The sequence below is a fragment of the Nothobranchius furzeri genome, chromosome 7 (genome assembly GCF_043380555.1).
Source record: "Nothobranchius furzeri strain GRZ-AD chromosome 7, NfurGRZ-RIMD1, whole genome shotgun sequence".
Taxonomy (NCBI): domain Eukaryota; kingdom Metazoa; phylum Chordata; class Actinopteri; order Cyprinodontiformes; family Nothobranchiidae; genus Nothobranchius; species Nothobranchius furzeri.
The window spans coordinates 60,606,726-60,626,625 of NC_091747.1; the positions used below are offsets into that span (position 1 = coordinate 60,606,726).

A 19,900-nucleotide genomic window follows, 5' to 3' on the forward strand; every position below is an offset into this window, starting at 1 on the left:
GTCAAAAATTTTACTGGTAAAAAAAATGGGTCCCTTGGGAAAAAGGTTGGGAACCACTGTTCTAGATTATACAGCAGCTTGTGCATGCATAATTTTTGAATCCATTAAACATACCTTCATTTTGCACTACAGGGTTATTTTGGCAGAAACATGGAACAATTCCTGCAGGATTTAGAATTTGTACTGGTGACACTTATGCTTGTAAATAACCACAGAGCTGAATAACCAGGCCTTGTGTAAAGGTTTACACGATGATGTTGCATAAACCACAATGAAATTTGTGAAGAATGGAGCTGTTGCAAGCAGACAGCAATGCACTTTGGTCTCAGCTGCTCGCCAGTAAGCTATCGATGACGGCTGGCAAAGAAATTATTTATAACTTTTACACAGAAACACACTTCAAAATATTCCTTCAAGGGGGTTATTTCGTACAAATAGGAATAAATGGGATGCTTTCAACAAGCTGTCAGCTCCATGAACCTGGCATTTTATATTTTCTTTGAAGCAAAATCACTCTGACAGCCATTTGGCCACCATTTGGGGAACCTACATATCATTTTAAAATATCACAGCGTCATACTTTGGAGCGACTGTGCCATGAGGCAGAATCCACTGGACTGAGAAGAGAGTGGCTTTTGTTCAGCCGAGCTAAAAACAGAACTCAAGAACAAAGAACTAAAAGATAAATGTTTGCCACATGATGCTGGGCATGTGAGTGGCTGTCTCACTAGAGCAGGAGAAGCTTTGTTTTCCTCCATGATGTGGAGGACGCTACGGTCTTATTGGTGGAGACTGCTGTGGAGGCACTATTGAGTGCTTATAAAGACCTGCCCACTCGGGAGGGAAACCATCACAGCGACCGGGGGAAAAAAGATGAGAAAAAAAGACACGGCAGGCTTACAGAAGATCAAACATGCTTGAAAACATTGTTGAGGAGAACAAACTAGAATGCAGCACAGGGTAAATGCTCAATTGCATGTCTTTGTGCGAATACATTCTTCTGCAGCTTCCTTTTAAGTCACACATGAGAGTCGAAGACAAAAGTCTTCCTGCAATAAACCACAAATGGTAAATGGCCTGTATTTGATATAGAGCCTTCTAGAGTCCTGGAACCCCCCAAGGCGCTTTACAACACAATCAGTCATTCACCCATTCACACACACATTCACACACTGGTGGGGATGAGCTACGATGTAGCCACAGCTGCCCTGGGGCGCACTGACAAAGACGAGGCTGCCGAGCACTGGCGCCACCGGTCCCTCCGACCACCACCAGCAGGCAAGCTGGGTTAAGTGTCTTGCCCAAGGACACAACGACAGCGACAGACTGAGTGGGGCTCGAACCTGCAACCTTCCGATTACGGGGCAAGCGCTTAACTCCTGTGCCACCGTCGCACCGTTTGCTGTCATCCACAAAGGATGATAGCAAACCTAACGAAACTGAAATTCAGACGGTTCTTCGCCCATCCTGCTGTTTTAATGATTTCTTACAGTTACTGACAGAAAGGGGATATCATTCAGAGGTCAACTTCATTAAGTAGCTCTACTCACCCACTTCACACATCTCTGGTACCGTTGCTACAAATGGTCCGTCTGGGAATTTAGGTGCATTATCATTGATGTCTTGCACTTTGATGATGAACTCCGACTTTGGTTCGAGGGCTTCCTCCGTGTTGCGGTCCAAAGCTTGTGCGTGCAGGACATAATGCGTTTTCCTTTCCCGATCCAGGCTCTTAGTGGCGTGAATATCCCCCGTCACCTCATCGATGATAAATATCGTCCCAGCCCCTTCTCCGCTCAGAATGTACCTGACGGATCCGTCGCCTTTGTCCGAGTTTGAGTGAAGCTGTCAAGAAAAATCAGACAGTGTGAGCATTCAGAAAAAAAAAAAATTAAATTAAAAAATACCTTTCTAGAACTTCTTTTTCATCCTAAAGTTTTACAACCTAACTGGAAATATTGAGAAAATAGTCCTAACGAGCTGCATTCAATACGTTGAAGGTTGTTATCCTAATGCGGTAATAAAATTTAACTTATCAGCACATTTGGAAAAAAAATGAGTGTCTTGTAAATTGCAATGGACATTTCTCATTAAAGTATGATTTCTGGAAGACATTTAATCAGGAAAATAATGGAGAAACAGAGGAAAAGAATTTCAATCCCAGCTCTTTCTGAGCGTGGACTGAATTATAATAAGGTGTCATTTACATAGAACATCTGCACTACATCTGGAAAGGAGCTTTAAAGCATTTATTCCCTGCATGGGGGTCTGTAACCCCATGCCTTCCCTTAAAAGCCACCATCATCAGACATCATTTTATTAAATATTCCTCTCTCAGACTTAAGACTTCTAGAGAATCCCTGCAGAACTGCATCTGTAGAGATTAAAGGTTTGGAGGAAATCCTTACAAGATTGTTAAAGATCAGGAAGTGTTGCCTTTTTCCAACCAGGACCCCGAGGAATGTGAGGAAACCAAACCATTGGTTCAGTCATAATTGGTACCAAGAGGATTAGGGCTTTCATGCCAGAAGCTCAGCTGGGTTGTAGTTTTAACGTTTAGAAACTCGTGTTACACCAAAGCCTAATTTCAAAATAAGAGCACTGTGGTTACTTTATGAATTAAACATTTAGTGAGTTTTAAATACCTCACTATTTACCTACAAGTTTAACTGTTTTTCATGAATGTGAAACACATCTAATCACAGTGGATAAATAGCCATTAGCCCTTTTTGTGCAGGTGAAGTTCAATAGCTGTGGCAGCCATCTTGAAAGGGCATGCCATTAAAAGTTACTACTACTACTACTACTACTGTGGTGTCTACTCTTACGCATTGACTTTAATTACATCCCACCCTTCTTTTGTAGGGTTTTTTACGCAGTCGACCAACACTTTTGCAGAAACAGCAGCCAAAACTCTTCTGGGAAGGTTTTCCACCAGCTTCATGAGTGTGTTTATGGGAACTTTTGGCTATTTTTCCAGAAGAACGTTTGTAAGGTCAAACGATGGCATCAATCCTTGCTTGCAGGCTCCACTCTAATTTATCCCAAAGGTGTTCTGTTGGGCTGAGGTCAGGAGTCAAGTTCCTCCACTTCCAACTCTCTCATCTGTGTCTCTGTTAGAACATACGAGTGCACTGATTGGTACTCTCTAATGAAATGTGTCAAATTGGTTATAAGAGTTTGAACACAGAATTAACGGGGTTGACTCCGCTTGTGAAGTTTGGAAATATAGCAAAGGGCTGCCCAATCCTGATCCAGGAGGGACACTATCTAGCATGTTTTAGCTGATTCCCTGCTCCAACATACTTCATTTTAATCAGATGGGTGTTTCTAGTAATTATACGAGCTGTAGAGTTTTGAACCAACTGGCGTTTGTGCAGAGACTTCAGCAGCAAATCAAAGAGGAGGGAATTACCAGGGTATCTGCAGGTGTAAGGGAGCCAAATTTAAGACTTTTTAAAACCTTTTTTAAGGCAACTTAGACCAAATTTAAGCTTTTTTTAAAATTAAATTTAAGCTAATATTTCCAGCTATTGCCTGGAACCGGTGCTAACCACGTCGCAAACATAGGATTAGCCATCCAGTTACCATTAAACTTGCCCTTCCCCATGGCGCAAGCTCCCACTAGCTTAACCAGCTAATGGGCTCATCTAAAAATAGCCCCCTTTCACAACCAACTGCATGTGTACGGTTCCGCTTACGCCAATATCATACACAAAAAATGCTGAAGACTAACTAGAAATTCAGGAAAACAAAAGGATCTTGTTTATTGGGTCTTTGGTAATTTAAGACCTTTGGAAACTGTATTTAACGATTATTTGTCATTTTTAAGGATTTTTAAGGCCTTAAATTTGGAAAAGCTAATTTAAGACTTTTTAAGACTTTTGAAGGACCCGCAGATACCCTGATTACAGTTGTCCAAGTGAGAAATGACAAAACTATTTACTAAGATGGCGGTGGCAGGATTAGAGAGTAACAGAGGCAGGTGATTGACATTTCGAATGTGACAGTGGACTGAACAGGTAACTGCAGTGGAATGCAAATGGTAGGACAGAGAATCGTACAAAGATGTTATTTTTTAATTTTTTTTATCTGGGCCAAACAGGAAACTGCAGTGTTCTCAATAGCCAATGAGAGGACCCCAGCCTTCCTTAGTGCAGATGTTTTACCCATGAGAAATACTTCACTTTTATTGAGGTTAAACCCAAGACCTAATGTCTGATATGCAGTTAATGAGTAAAAGAGGTTAAAGAAAAGAAGACAGAGTGGTGGATACATGTAACTGAGTGTAATCGGCATAACAGTTAACGTTCATGTAAAATTTTCCAAAGATGGACCCAAGATGGAGCGAGTAGATTATAAAGAATAGGGGAGGCAATGACAGAACCTTGAGGAGCCCCAAATGGTTCCATTTTTAGGTGTTGAAGTAAATGTACTGAACACAGGGATTGTTGCTACAACTTATATTTTAAACATTTCTTAACCCTCTGGAGGCAGGCGTTGCATATTTGCAACAGTTAAAACCTACCTACCTGGTTACTCCACATATGTATTTCATGAGCATTTTTTTACTCAGAAGTTCCCCTGAAGGACTTAGTTGTTCGTCCTTTTAACAGAACTAATTTTGAGCCTGAGAGGGTTAAGCCTGTTTCACACTGAATGTGGTAAGGAGGTGGTTCGGTTTCCAAACATCTTCTGGACAGACTCACAATCTCGTCGACTATTCGTGTGCTGATTGTCTCTGAATATCTGCTCCCACAACAGCACCAAATTATTAGAAATTTGACAAAATACGTTTAAAAACATAACTGTAAAAATAGTGTGGACTACCGTGCAATGTGAACTGACATCCCCATTATCAATAATAAAACAAAAGATGGCAAAAACAATGCAAAACAGGTTTTATTTTGAAATATACCACATTCACCTCGCTGAAATATGTCTCACTTCCTGTCTGGCTCATTTAATTTCTTTAACTTCATGGTGATCATAGTGCAGCATGCAGACTCAAACTGTTTGGAGCTCTGCATCAGGATCTGTGCTTCTCCACAGCCTGTGTGAATGCTCTGATTGGACTCCGTGATTTTTGATTCATGCGGAAACCACACTGCACCCGTTCCATATTTGATGTGAAGGACGCTTTACTGTAGAACACTGTAAACTGACATTCTTCTAAAGGTCAACCCATCTTGTTTAAGTTAATGAGCCATCCTATTATAATGTTATTTATTGCATATATTTTAGCTCTTGTCACATAAATATAGTTTAAATAATTGGGCACTGTGATGTTGTTGGTTGTGCTGTAAATACTTGGGCAGTATCAAAATTGGGACACGTTGTTTTGGAGTCCAGAGCCGAGGACAAGACAATCTAATTTCACTGTGACAAAAATATAGAGGCAATTTATCATTATAGGTTTCTATCCAAAGTCCTGAGAGCTTTAAAGAAAAACTCATGTTGACGAAGCCTCGTTATGCCGTAGGTGTTTTTCTTTAGTCCTTTTTTTTCATATATTTAGAGCAATCTCATCAAGCCTCATATAAACGGCTATCGAACACGTCTGCAGCTAGACTCGACCTGACCAAACCAAACCCAGATCTTTATCTTTATCAGGACAAACAAAGTGACAATGCTCTGTACTCTAAACTTTACATCCATTCATACACAGACGGCTGATATTTAACATGCTGAATAGATGAAGTCCTGAGGCGAGATCTAATCAAAACCTGAACTAGCAAATGAATTTTCAATTAGCGAGTCGCTGTTTATTCCAGGCCTGACTCGATGAGAGCTGGCTGTTCTTTTTGTTGTAAATATCAAGCCTGTAATTAGATAAGGAGTCAAAGATCCTGATGAATCAGATATTTAATCAGTGACTAGATTCTATTATTATGAAACACAATATACAAAGAGTAAAAAACCTGACATTGTTTGCTCAGTGGTGCCGTGAGAGAGGCTCTTTCGTCTGTTGATGCAGTCTGGCCCGCGTTCACCTGCTCTCTTTTAATTTAGTGTCAGACTCTAAGAAAAAAATTGGCCCTGCCGCCGAGGCGAGTTAGATAATCAATCCCCACCAACAAATTCATGATTTCTAGTCGGAGATTTAGAGTTATTACTTAACAAGAGTCCACATCCATATCTTCTAAAAGCATATATCCACACCAGTTCAGCGGTCCCCTACTCCACCTCATAAATGTAATTTTGCCCCGGTCAGGCTGCTAATTTAGCTATTGACTTCCCATGCAAGAGTCAATAAATCATGATCCGCAAAATGTGAACCAATGATGCATACTGTGACTATTGCCGTCCAAAATCTATGGGTGATAAAAGTGTCAACAGGTTGAGAACCATTTCACAAACACAACGAGCTGAAAGGGCAGCAGGGAAAGCTTCCTGTTGGTAAAAGTGAACACCATGTTAAGGCCAGGAAACAGGAAATTAAACAACAAAGACGTCTGCTGTAGGAACTTGTAGGTGATCTTGAGATTTTAGGTGGTCCTAAAGACTCTCAGAGACCTGACACCTCAGCAACAAGATGCAACTCCCCGTACCTGTACAAGGTTCATCCAGGTACTCTGGTCTCCTGCCACAAGAGAACGGTGCATCTAGATAACCTGTTTCTGCCTTATAAAAAACATTTAACTCATCTGGTACATGGTTGTGACCGTGCAACTCCGAATTGGAGAGAAAAGAAAGTTGTACCAATTTTAGAATCACAAAATCATAGCTCTGAACCTTCTATTCCCTTAGCACTAAGCAGCAATGACTTTATGGGATTTTTCACTAGTAAAATTAAATCTATTAGAAACAAAATCATTAGCATCCTCCCTAATGTGATTTCTTCTTCCTCAGTAAGTGAGGCAGCATCAGAGGTAACTGTAGAACCTCATCTGTGTTTGAACCGTTTTGATCCAGTTGAGCTTTCGGTGATATAAAAATATTAACTTCATCTAAACCTTCAGCTTGCATTTTAGATCCAATCCCAACCAAATTATTTAAAGACGCACTTCCTTTGGTTACTGCCCCATTCTAGATATAATCAATCTATCCTTAGTAAATGAATATGTACCACATGATTTTAAGGTTGCAGTAATCAAACCTTTACTTAAGAAACCTTCTCTGGATCCAGATGACCCAAGTAATTATAGACCAATATAGAAAAAATAGAATAGAAAAAATATCTTCCAGAGGCTAAATTAGCTATTTAGTCATCTTTTCCCGGCTTGGACATCTGGGCTCCATTAGCAGCTGTTCTCAGCTTTATTTAGTGCTTCACAGCCCTTTCCACCTTTATTAGTGATCAAGTAATAAAGGAAAATTGTTTTGGTGTCATCTAAAAGAAATGATAGTTAAAGTGTTCTTCCCCAGAGATATGAGTGTGTATTTGGCGTGAATCATATTTCCCATTGATATTGGAGGACCTCATAGACAAAAGAGAATGAATAAATAAAACATTCGGTGTTTTGGAACATTTAGTTGTTCAAAATTAAACATAAATATATTTCAATCACTTTTTTAAATTATGATAACAGATCTGAGTTGAACAGTGTTTAGTCCAAGAAGCTGCTGTCCTCTTTAGGGCGTGCAGGGTCTCAGGATATTCCGGGCTACATTTTTTGACACGTATTTTACCATCTGTTGGCATACATTATTGTTTTGAGCGTCCTTAAAATGTGGAATGTGAATTTTGTTTCCCATTTTGGGCACTATTTACTAAATAGTTGCAACCAACCTCACAGAATAACTTACATAACCCTCCCACTGTCTTTCTGGGTTACCCTGCAAGGAAAGTTGACCATTGAGCACGTGGCAGGGGTGAGGTGGTGCTCATGCCTCACCCCAGCCACATGGACCCAAGGGATAAACTATCAATCCTGCTCAGTGGTCCACTTTCCTCACAGGGCCACACCCATTACGAACTCGGGAGGGTTATAGCACATGATCATTAGTAAGCAATGCCAACCATCCTGCCACCATGCAGTCTCATTTTCCATCCATCCATCCACTGTCTGAACCCGCTTTGTCCATGTAGGTTCGTGGGGGGGCTGGTGCCTATCTCCAGCGGTCAATGGGCAATCAGGCGGGGTACACCCTGGACAGAGAGCCAGTCCATCGCAGGGCAACACAGAGACACACAGGACAAACAATCAGGCACACACACATTCACACCTAAGGACAATTTAGACCGACCAATTAACCAAACAGTCATGTTTTTGGACTGTGGGAGGAAGCCGGAGTGAACCCACGCATGCACAGGGAGAACATGCTAACTCCATGCAGAAAGATTCCAGGCCAGGAAGCGAACCCAGGACCTTCTTCCTGCAAGGCGACAGCTCTAACCACTGCGCAGCCAGCAGTCTCATACTGAAGTAGTTATTATTCTAGACAAAACACAACATCAGACTGAAATGTTGTTGTTCTTTCATACAAAGGAAGAGGACTTCCTTTTCATTTGCAATCTCTAGAACAAATCCATCGCCTTATGAAAAGTTGCATCCTGATTGCACACAGGATTTGTTGATAGCTAATCATATTTGCTAAAAAAAAATCTTCCTTTATAATTTAAAAGGTATTTTTGCCTGAAAAGCCTATTCCTAAGTTATTCTTGATGAATTTTGAGTCATCCTGCCTTGAAACAATGAGTGTGTTAATTTTGTTGAGCCGTAGCTGGACATATCTGATTTTAACACACTTCAGGACTTCGAGCAGCATGACGGAAGGGAGGTGGAATACAAATCTCTGCCATCAAGGCCACGCAGTAAACAATGAATGGAAATGTATGAGAATCTTTCACACATGCTGATCAGAGAAGCCCTGGGTTTTATAATGAAAGAAATGCATAACCCCTGCAACCTTGTTGTTTTGTCATCTCTCCACAAAGACTTTTGAGAAATCCATTTCATCAACAGGGCATCAAAACAAGGGATTGTGTTTATCTCGCCGTCTCTACGGGAAACTTTATTAAAGACGGGCGGAATAGATGACTGGCATGTGGCTGGCAGCTGGCTGGTGGAAATGCATTTCTGTGGAGATAAAAGTAATCAACCAAGTCTGAGGCCCTAAGGCCACACGACAAAAACAGCTCAGAAGGAGCAGCTCTAAAACTTTTGCCAGTTTTAACTGAATCTTCACTATTTTTGCTCGACAACTTTCCTTAATTTCCACCGTCAGGCTCCTGTCAACTCATCCCTGTAAGCAGACCTCAGATTGTTTGTGCTCACGAGCTAATTGGTGCTCACAGCCAAACAGCTTACCGCTAGAACCACTTGTCAGGTGTCTAAGTCAATTACAGGAAGGAGAGAGATTTGAGGAAGAAATCAAATCTGACAGAAATCCACCACAGAGGACATTATTTGTGCAAAGCTAAACAGTAATTTTACCCATCTTGAGAATGCTGGATGACGGATGTGATGAAAGTAAAGCCGCTGCTTGTGATTACAGCTACAGAGCTGGTCATAGTGTTGGATCTCATGAAAACTACAAAACGATTATGAATTCACACACCAATCTTTAACAATAGCTGAACTACCAAATAGTTCAGCTATTGTTAAAGGGACATTATGGAAGTTTGACAGCCAAAACATGTGTAGAAATAATAAATGTCTTCTTCATACATTCTCCTGCAATGCCCTGGTCTTGTAGAATGAGCCCTGGCATTTTTACTGTGATTGCCTGTTTTTCTGTAAAATCACAGAAAAAGAGAGATGCTCGGGTCGAGCAGGCTGCTTCATGCGCGTTCACGCTCAGGCATAGCCCGTAGCATTTGCTATCCGTAGCTTTAGCAGCAGAGAGAGAGGTAGTGCCAACTCAGCAACTTTGTCGCTGTTCCTAACGCCTAGTGATGAACCTAGCTACATTTCTGAGGACACTTAGCTACTTTCTTCTAGATATTTCCTGCAAATTAGCAACAAAATAGCCATTTTTGCTCCAAACCGTTCTTTGGACGTTGTTTCAGTTGTCATCAAGGACATAAATATTACAGACACAAAAGACGTCACTGGTGCTTTAGCTCACCTAGTAAGACGTCGGACTCTCGTGCAGAAGACCTGGGTTCGATTCTGGAGGTGAACATGGTTTATTTAGAGTTTATTTTTTACATTAATGGTATATTTTTTTACAGTAAGATGCCTACATTTTTATTTGAGACTCGTTGAACGGCATTGAATTCACAGATAAAAAAGATGTGGGTTCAACTTTCATTTTGGAACAATTTTTCAAGCAAGGGAAGGGAATGATCTGAGCATGCAGGAGGACTGACCCATCATAAACCTTTGTCGGCTGTGCTGAAGAGAAAGGTACAGAACCAAACTATTTAATTAATTAGCTGCGTGTTCTCCTGTCCTCTGTCCTCTGGGCCACACACACACACACACACACACACACACACACACACACACACACACACACACACACACACACACACACACACACACACACACACACACACACTGGACTGTCTCAGCTGTTATTTTCGTCAAGGAGTGTGCACGTACAGCATGCGCGCCTCGTGCACGAGCCTACTATTGAAGCTGCCGTTACGCTTTTGGCCTGAGGGGGCAATCGCAAGCATAAAAATTCAAAACTCCGTAAAGTCCCTTTGAGACTGGTGTGTGAATTCGTAATTATTCATCTTATGTAAACATATATTATATAAATAAATAACACATGTTGAGTAAGGCTGTATCAGATCATCAAAGATCAGATTTTGTTGTTGATCTACCAAAGCAAAGAGATACACGAACCACAGATTTGAAAAAAGGTATAGAATTGTTTAATTCATCCAAATTTTATGATTTTTTATGCAACAACTAAAATGACTGGAACATCTCAACAAAAAATAAAATACACTTGTTATGAAACCAATTTGCTGCAAGTCAAATAGCCCCTAAACTCAAATCCACCTGCTGCTGCAGCAGTGCACAAATAGCACAGTCTCACACATCCTCAGCTGAGCAGAAAGCTGCAGCAGGTGCTGCTTTAGCTGTCGCGGACAGCCAACGCTAAGTAGCAGGCTAAAGTCTTTGTTTATGGATCAGCAGAACAAGATGCACCCCTCCGGTATTTCATCTTAGTTTAGACAAAAGTCCCACGCCAATTAGACCATTTCTCTCAATTTGTCTGCCTAACAAAAACACGTGACCGCCTGGCAGAAGGCTCAGATCCATTCGGACCAGAACCTCTCGCCACAAAAACCGTTTTTTCCCCTCTGCAGATGGGCTTTTGAATGAAAATCCTAGGGCAGCCCACTCAAGTTGATGATGTGCTTGAAACATTCAGCAAACACAGATTAGTACCTACACGGGGTAGATAGCTGCTTCTCTAATTCTTGCCACTTTTTACATTAATAATTTTATCATGAGTGTTTTATTAGTTCTTATATTTGCTTATCTCTTAATTAATTTTGTTTCTATTGTACCTTCTGCACCAAAATACCACAGCAGTTTCCTAATGTTGTGACTTAGCACACATATGGCAATAAAAAACTTCTGATTCTGACTCTGCCTCTGCAGTAATACGCCAAAAGTTTTAGAAGTGGCTGCAGCTCCAACAGACACAACTCTAATTTCATGTGAAGTCAAAATAATGAGCATGCAAACAGAAAGGGGAAAACATCAGCTTCCTAAAAAAGGAAGTGCTTTATGAATAACGCAGTCACTGTTACATAATAGTGGTGCTCCACTGAGGGCCATTCAAACACACCGCTAGCTGCTGTGAGGCTTGACCTTCAAGTATGTTCTCCTCCACGCCTTTCTCATCTTCACAAGTTTTCTCCATTTTATTTTACCAATCCTGATAATGTATGTGCCTCGATGGATTGCATTACTGCTGCCTGGCCTTTGTAATGACTTGGCTGAATGGAGTTTACAGATCCGCCTAATGTATGTGGCCAGCCCCGCTTGTTTACTTTGGGCTTCTTTAAAAGGAATTTCTCTTACTGCCGGTACGGCTGGTCGTTAGGACACACACACACACACACACACGGACACACACACACACACACACACACACACGGCCTGTTTTTGATGGAGGAGTTGAAAGGAAGGCAGCATTTTTCCTGATCGATTCTGTTTACATCAAATTGATTCTCTAACAGTTAAACCTGCATAGATTCTCAGTTTCATGTTAACTTTATGACCCATCTAACCAGGGTTATGGTCTACACTCGGGCAGTTATATTGATGCAGCAAGCGACCCACGCCAAGGACGAGCAGTTGCAAACAGGAGACTTTCAAACATGTGTAACGTTCACCAATTTTAGCTCCTGATTCATTAAAATGACATCACTGTGACTGAATAGGGGTGAAAGCTATCCAAGGCAAAGCTATTCAGAAAAAAAGGAAACTGGACTTCTTTACCTTCTTTGATGTTCTCATTTGAGGTGCTTTCTCATTTTAAACTGGGAAAATGCAGAGCACCAAGCTTTTAAACTGAGGTGGGAGCTTCATTAATGCAAGCTAGTTGTGTTAGTTAGGGTCCTTGTTGTCCTAGCCTAGTGAACTAGACCAAATTCTTGCTTTGCAAAGTTTGGTCTAGGCATGCTACATTGGAACCTCCACAGCTCCTACCAGGACTCTGGCTAGCCAATCACAGCTCTCTAGAGGGGATTCAAACACATAAAGAGCTGTGATTGGTCCATAATGGTGGGCCAATCATAGTGCTCTATCTGCTTAGTGAACAAATCACAGAGCTTTATCCGCTTTGTGGGCCAATCAGGGCACTCTATATGCCTGGTGGGTGGGATGATGCAACAGAGTGAAACAAGAGTATGTCACATTCATTGTCCAGTGGAATGCGGAGATCATTTGAAAGACAACGGTAGAACCCGTCCCACAACAGAGAGCCGTCAATGGAGCATGGCCATTGTTGTCCTGCTCCACATGTGAAATGTTTTGATCACGTTTGTGACAGTGCGGAAGGCGGTGCAACACCTTTAGGGTTAGGGTGTACATCTCAGAGATAAGGTACATTCTTTTAAAAAGATGAATGCTCACGTTTAGATCAAAGATTGATTGTTAAAGAGGGACAGAGTTTTTCTATTTGCCATGAAGAGGTCTGAGGTTTTAGTTTAGTCTGGAATAATATCAAAACATCTCACATATGGAAAGCAATGTCCAAACAGCCCATCAGGAGGGAAGGGATTTGTAGACTAGCTTGCATTAATGACACTCCCTGCAGTGTATTTTCATTTTTTAAGTAATGTTGAATAAGAAGCAAAACATCCTCAATGATTTAAAAATGTCTTGTTTCATTTCTTCTAACCCCGCTAGATTCAAATAGAAGAGGCGTGGTTAATCTAGTAGTTAACTATTCTTGTAAACACTTATCATGCCATCCCAAGTGAGATGGCTCACCAAATTTATGCCATCCCAAGTGAGATGGCTCACTTGGGATGGCATAAAGTTGGATGCCTCCCGGATGCCTTATGGGTGAGGTTTTCCGGGCACATCCAACCAGGAGGAGACCTAAAGGTAGACCCAGGTCACGCTGGAGGGACTAAAGCTGTTTTTGCAGGACCATAGCGTTTGCAAAACGGGACTTGCCACGGCTCCCTGGGGAGGATTTTGGCATTTATAGTAGCAAAGCTGAAGCTAGAATGAACTGCCATCAGGCACCTCTCAAACCAAGACGGGATGAAGGGAGGTCGATCCCCCCCCCCCCCCCCCCTCCCCCCGCATGTGACGTACAGGGTCGCACATTCAGCTTCAGACAGAAGACAGGTCAGACTGATGAAATTTCTTTTTCAGGACCTTTAGCTTTGATGTGACCTGCTTTTTGTCCCGCTTTAACCGCTCAGCCAGTGTATTCACCACTCTGTCGAACAGCTGGCTGTCTCTCACCGTCTCCGTAAAAAGGCGACTAATCTGTTCGTCCGCTCGCACGCCCAAAAGCTCCATGGTCTCCGCGTCCGTCCAGTTTCCATGTTGTAGGTGGTTGAAAGATACTAGCGAGAGGCCATGTTTATCTGTGTTTATATCCCTTCCGGCCAGCACTTGGCGCGCAGTATATGTCACTAACGCGACCATCCTCTTTTGCGAGGTGGGGGCCTCCCACAGTTGCTCCAAAGGGATTAGCGGGGCTGACACACGTTTAGGCATCAGAGGCGTGGGGCTCATGCGGCAATATCACTACGAGGCTAAGCGCATCAGAATCGAGTTTTATCACCTTTCCCCTTTGCTCCTTGCAGCATTTACGAGACCCACAAATTCGGATTCATCACTCTGTAATGACGCGATGGTCTGTCTTATAAAAGAGGCTTTAGTCTCACGGCTGGCCAGTGAATGCCTTAGAACTCCCCCAGAGGAGCTGGCCCAAGTGGCAGGGGAGAGGGAAGTCTGGGCCTCTCTGCTTAGGCTGCTGCCCCCTCGACCCGACCCTGGATAAGTGGCCTAAAATGGATGGATAAAGGACACTCTTAGGAAAGAGACGTTGAAAACTCAAACGGAAATTGTAAATCTCTGTCAGAGAGACCAGATGTTTCAGCTTCCCAGATTCGTAGAGCAACTCAATGTCATGTTCTGTGTTCTTGTGGTCCCCAGACCCCTCCAGGTTCCCCTCATGTGTCCCCTTATCTTCTGTGCCCCCTTTTGGTCCCCAGCTTCTCCAGGTTTCCCTCTTGTTCCCCCTAGTCACTTCACTGATCATTAGTTTTCTGTTATTTTAGACTATCTTGTTCATATCTCCCTTTAGTGTATTGTGCTCCTTCCCCATTTAAGTACTACCCTCCCCTGCCTTCCAGTGTAATTAGTTCTGTCACTCTTAGGTCATTAGTTTATTTGTCTTTAGTTTCTCCTTTGTCTTATTTCTACAGTGTTTAGGTTTATTTACGTTCAGTAGCTTTGTTTTACAGATGTTAGGTCTGGTTTCCTCACCTGGCCTGTTCTGCTCCTCCTCTAGTCTCACCTGTGCCCAGTTCCCTTAATCGCCCAGCCCGTGTGTATAAAACCCAGTCTTGTCTCTCAGTGTTTTTCGGTCCGTTGTATGTGTCAGCGTTATTTTGTCCCTTTCGTGTTTCTCCAGGTTTGTGCTCATGAGTGAGCTTCTGTTCTGTTTTGTTTTTTGGTCGTTCAGTTTGTTCAAGATTAGGCTTGGTTTCCGTGCCTTTGGATTTCGGCGCATCCTCCTTTAAATAAAGGAATTAATTTTCTTAACCACTCCTGCCTCTGGTCGTTCTGGGTTTTCTGCATCCTGGGTCCAACCCTCCTGCTCGTAGCGTGACACTCAATCTAATGTTTAATGTAATGTAAGTGAACAGTGACTCACACCTTCAGGATTACCACCAAATCCACATTTGGAACGTGGACCGAGACAAAACCACACCCCAACGAAACTCAGGCGGGAGCGCAGGGACTGACGGTAAACTGGCTTGGTACTTTTCAACTGAGACACAAAATGTCTTCATGGAACTACATTAGTCCAGTTGCCCTTTGCTATCAAGAGTTGAACAGAAGTTGAAGGTGAGAGTCAAGATGGGCATAATTTGTTCAAAAAAAAAGACTATTTGATAGACGGGCAGCTAAAGGGAATAAGAAAGAAGGAATCCATCCAACCTTTCATGATCAGTTCCCGCCTTCACATTTTAAAGAGGGAGGGTTTGTTTTTGATTAAATCCCAGCTCTTATACTTAACTCAAGAGGACTTAATCATTTTTCTATGGGGGTGTGCTTGATTGTCTGATTAACAGGCACCGTTTGGCTGTACTCCCTCCCAATCAACTCGTCCTGAGCATCCCCTTCTCTGTGATTGACTTGAAAGTCGCAGCAAACTCTGATGATGGAACCGACCACACATCAGGAGGAAGTGATGAGGGCACGCTGCAGACGCGCCGTCAACACACATCTCGGCGATTCACCCTAATATTTGTCCTCTAGTTTGACATCTGCTGGCAGAGACTCAAAGAGAATTATTTTTCTTGCAGGTTTGATTTATTTATGTATAATAACGAGATTGCTAAAATCCTGGAAGCAACTCTGACACTAATTTAGTGTCTGAGCTTCTAATTGCTGCTAAAGTTTAATAATTAAATAAGAGACAAATAAACTGTCAGCGGATATCAGGAGCTTTCCACCTCATGCTTAACGGCGAGGGAAGAAAAATGCTCTCGTCGGTCTGCGGTGCTTATAATAAACGTATATTCACTAAAAAGAACAAAAGAATGCACTTTGGAGATTATGCATGCCTGCACAAGCAGCAGACGTGCTGTTTCCTGCAGTTCTTGAACCAGTGGGTGGCAAACTGCTTAGTTTCCATTTTTATTGGCTTTCATTTGGTCCGAAGAATAAATGACTGATCGATTGGATGGTACACGAAGCTGTTCAGCCAATGCCTCAAACGTAATTAGGAAGAATGTGTACGACTCTTTTACGCATTTTCTAATATTGTAGATTTGGTGGTTAGTGGTTGTTTAAAAGTGTACCTGTGTATTAATGTGTGTTGTATTAGTCTGTAGTGATCATGGTCATTTAGAAACATAGAACAACAACTACACAGAACGTTACTCCTTTGAGATAAATTAGGGAATGGTGTATTTCACGCTGTAATCTCCCCATGCATTGGATGGAAAATTTTACACACACACACACACACACACACACACACACACACACACACACACACACACACACACACACACACACACACACACACACACACACACACACACTTGCTCATAGTTCTTATTTTGACTAGTAAGACTATAGACATTTTTACAGTTTGACCTGACTCCAAAGTAGGGTTGTCACGGTAACCGGTATAGCGGTAAACCCCGGTAAAAAAAGTTGACAATAAAAATAACCGTCCAGTTTTTAAAAAACTATATTATCTCGGTGGGTTTACCGTGTCCGCGGTTTCAGCGCGATGACCCTTACCAGCCACCGTCGCTTCAGCTGAAGTTCCCGCGGCGCCACACGCACTTTTTAGTTTGCAACGGCACCAAAACTTTGAAGCTGAAATAATGGCCGAAGGAGGAGACGGCAGCGCCCAGGACATCCATCAGCCCTCAAAGAAGACTAAATCGGAAGTATGGGCATATTTTGGATTTCTGAAAAACGCTGAGGGACAGTTAATAGAAGACTGCTATCCCGTTTGCAGAACGTGCAGGAAACAAGTGTCTGCAGAAGGCAGCAACACTTCAAATCTCATGGCACATCTGCGTGACGATCACCCACGTCTCCACAGCCAGTGCAAGGTAAGTTAACATTAGCATTTTAGCTTAAATGCATGACGCGAGGACTTTTGGTTGACGGAGAATGCAACGAGTCACTATATCCTGCAGCCGCAGCGTCCTCTGCCAGCATTTAAACCGTGTCACGGACACCCTGTTGCTGGATGAAGCATCTTATTTGTTGATGATGAAGAGAAATATACAATTAGTGCCTTGTCATTGATTTGTTTACTTATTCAATGCCATTTATACTTGAACATTTGGATTTGATTACATAGTGTAGTAGTTATTTTAGTAATTTGTTTAAAGTGGCTATTTATTTTAAATACATATTTTTTAAGGTTGACTTGTACAGAGCTCAAGTCAAGTGTGGACTGGAGTTTTAGATTTTCATTTTGATAATGAAGAAAACAAGTGTATGAGAAAACAAGTGGTGTTTCTTTGATTTGTTTACATATTGTTTATGGTTTGAATGTTTGGATTTGTATCATTTAAACCTGCACTGACTACTGTAACATGTTCCAGAAAAAGAAGCTATATGCTCCTTTACTTGTGAAAAGTTGCACTTTTGCTAAGGCTTTGTGTTATTTTAGGTTTAATAAACACTGTTAAACCTTTTCAAAACTATTTCAGTTTGTGTAGAACAGGACTATCAATGCTTTCTGAACATATGCAACACCGTTTAAAAAATACTGCGATAATACCGAAAACCGTGATAATTTTGGTCACAATAACCGTGAGGTTAAATTTTCATACCGTGACAACCCTACTCCAAAGTATCATGTATTTTAGTGTTAAACAGTAAAACTCTAAAGTTTCCTTATATTATATTTGTGCTTATACAAGTTACTTGCATTAAATTATTTCAATACAAATAAAAAAAAACATGTATATGTATTTAATGGTACTTATTTATTTTGTAAATTTCAACAGGTGTTTCTGTTCTCAAGAACGTAATATTAAATTGGCTTAAAGCACATATGCACACATCACCAGGGCTAATTTACTAATTACCTGCAGCTCCCTGGAGGCTAATGCCCACGTCATAATTGCAGATTGTGCAAATAACATGGTGAGGTTGTTTAGAGGGTCGCAAGCATGCACTGTTCTTGATATTTGGACAAAAACTTCTGAGACACATGGACGGACCCTCTTCATTTTGGCAGGTCTGATAACCAATCCCTCCCTGTCTGCTACTCCCTCGTCGGCCATTTCATGAGTTGCAAAACGAGCTGCGAAAAACATAATGGCTGCTTGTTTAAACTGTATAAATAATCACATTATACAGGCCAAATCTATCTGCAATGGATAAAGGCAAACACACACACACACACACACACACACACACACAGCTGCCTCTTTCTCTTTAGTCGCAGATGTTTTTTTTTTTTTTTCACTCACATTTCGGCTTGAATATTCAAAGGAAGTAGAAGTGAGTCACATCACAGCTAAGCTTCGGACGGCAGGTTTTGGAATCTTATTTCCTGATATTTGAAGCACTCGCCTCTGATTGGTTAACAGCAATGCAGCTCTACCACTGACTCTGTTTGCTCTGTATTAGCTTCTTTCATGTGGTTAAGTTGCTAATGCTAACAGCTAGCTTCTACTAGTCGAGGCGTTCTCTGCTGTTTCCTGGACGCTAAACCAACATTAGCCTTCCCTGTCGTAAGTCAAGATGGGTGAGTCCATGAATGCTAAGTGACAGCGTGATGCAGACCTGTCAGGCTTTTCGTCAATTTTCTACCAGAAGCTACCGCAGGAGATGGGTGTAGGAGACAATTTTCATATTCAGCCTGCATGACAAACTCAGAGCGACCCATTAGAATCAGAAGTAAGATTTAAAAAATGGTTTTTCAATGTACCACACCTTTAATGTCATAGTTGCACCGATAATAATGTTAGGCACACAATCTGCCATTTTTTTTTCTATATGGTCCAGCCCTGGAATTAAATGTAAAACTCTGGCAAACAAGCATGAAAATGACAACATAATCATCTAACAGCTCGTTGCTTTAGCTCCAGGAAAGAGTCATGCTTGTGTTTTACTGAATTCCCAACTATTAGCTACATTTACCATCAGATCGTAAAACCCTTTTAGCATCCTGCAGTCAATCAGGAACTACTGCAAACAAGATTTAGTTTCAAATCAGTTCAAATTCTTTGTTGGAGCATTCTCCATGTTTTCTGACCCCCAAAAAAAGCAAAGTTGCAATTATCCAAAAAGTCTTCCTCCTCCAGCTAATTCCAGGCAGAATTTTCACCGGTCTGGATTGCATCATCCAAAATTACCATCCAATCTGTAACCTGTCTGCCAACTTCAAAGCATCGCACGGTGCTGACTGACACCAAACATTCACACCTCCCGTTGCAGAGTTGCCGAGTATCTGGACAAGCCCTGTCCCTTACCGTCTCACTCATGCACAAAGCTGTCATTTCCCAAATGTGTCAGCCCCCTAGAAAGGTGTCACTGGGGATTATGGGATGCCAAAGGGGGGATTATAACGCTGTTGACAGACTGGCTGCTTCACTTGTTCTAAGAAGTCATCCTGCACTTTGCTGTTTCTGAGTTTGTTTGGAAGGACATGTGATGCATTTTGTAAAATATCTAAATCGGATGTTATTTTTATTCATCTCAAATCTTGATCGACCAATTATCTTCAAAGAGGTTGTTGGTGATTCCCTGCAGAGAAGCGGTTCATTTGCTGCTTGCTAATGTCTGGAGTTTTTAATCAAGTATAG

At 41.7% G+C, this 19,900-nt stretch overlaps 1 protein-coding gene across 1 annotated transcript in view; it reads right to left on the minus strand.

The window, feature by feature from the left end:
- LOC107383081 (cadherin-18) overlaps positions 1 to 19,900 on the minus strand; it is a 164,207-nt gene that overhangs the window by 98,663 nt on the left and 45,644 nt on the right. The window contains exon 3 of the mRNA XM_070553262.1: positions 1,551 to 1,845. Coding sequence (XP_070409363.1) covers positions 1,551 to 1,845 — 295 coding nt within the window. The remainder of the gene's footprint in view (positions 1 to 1,550; positions 1,846 to 19,900) is intronic.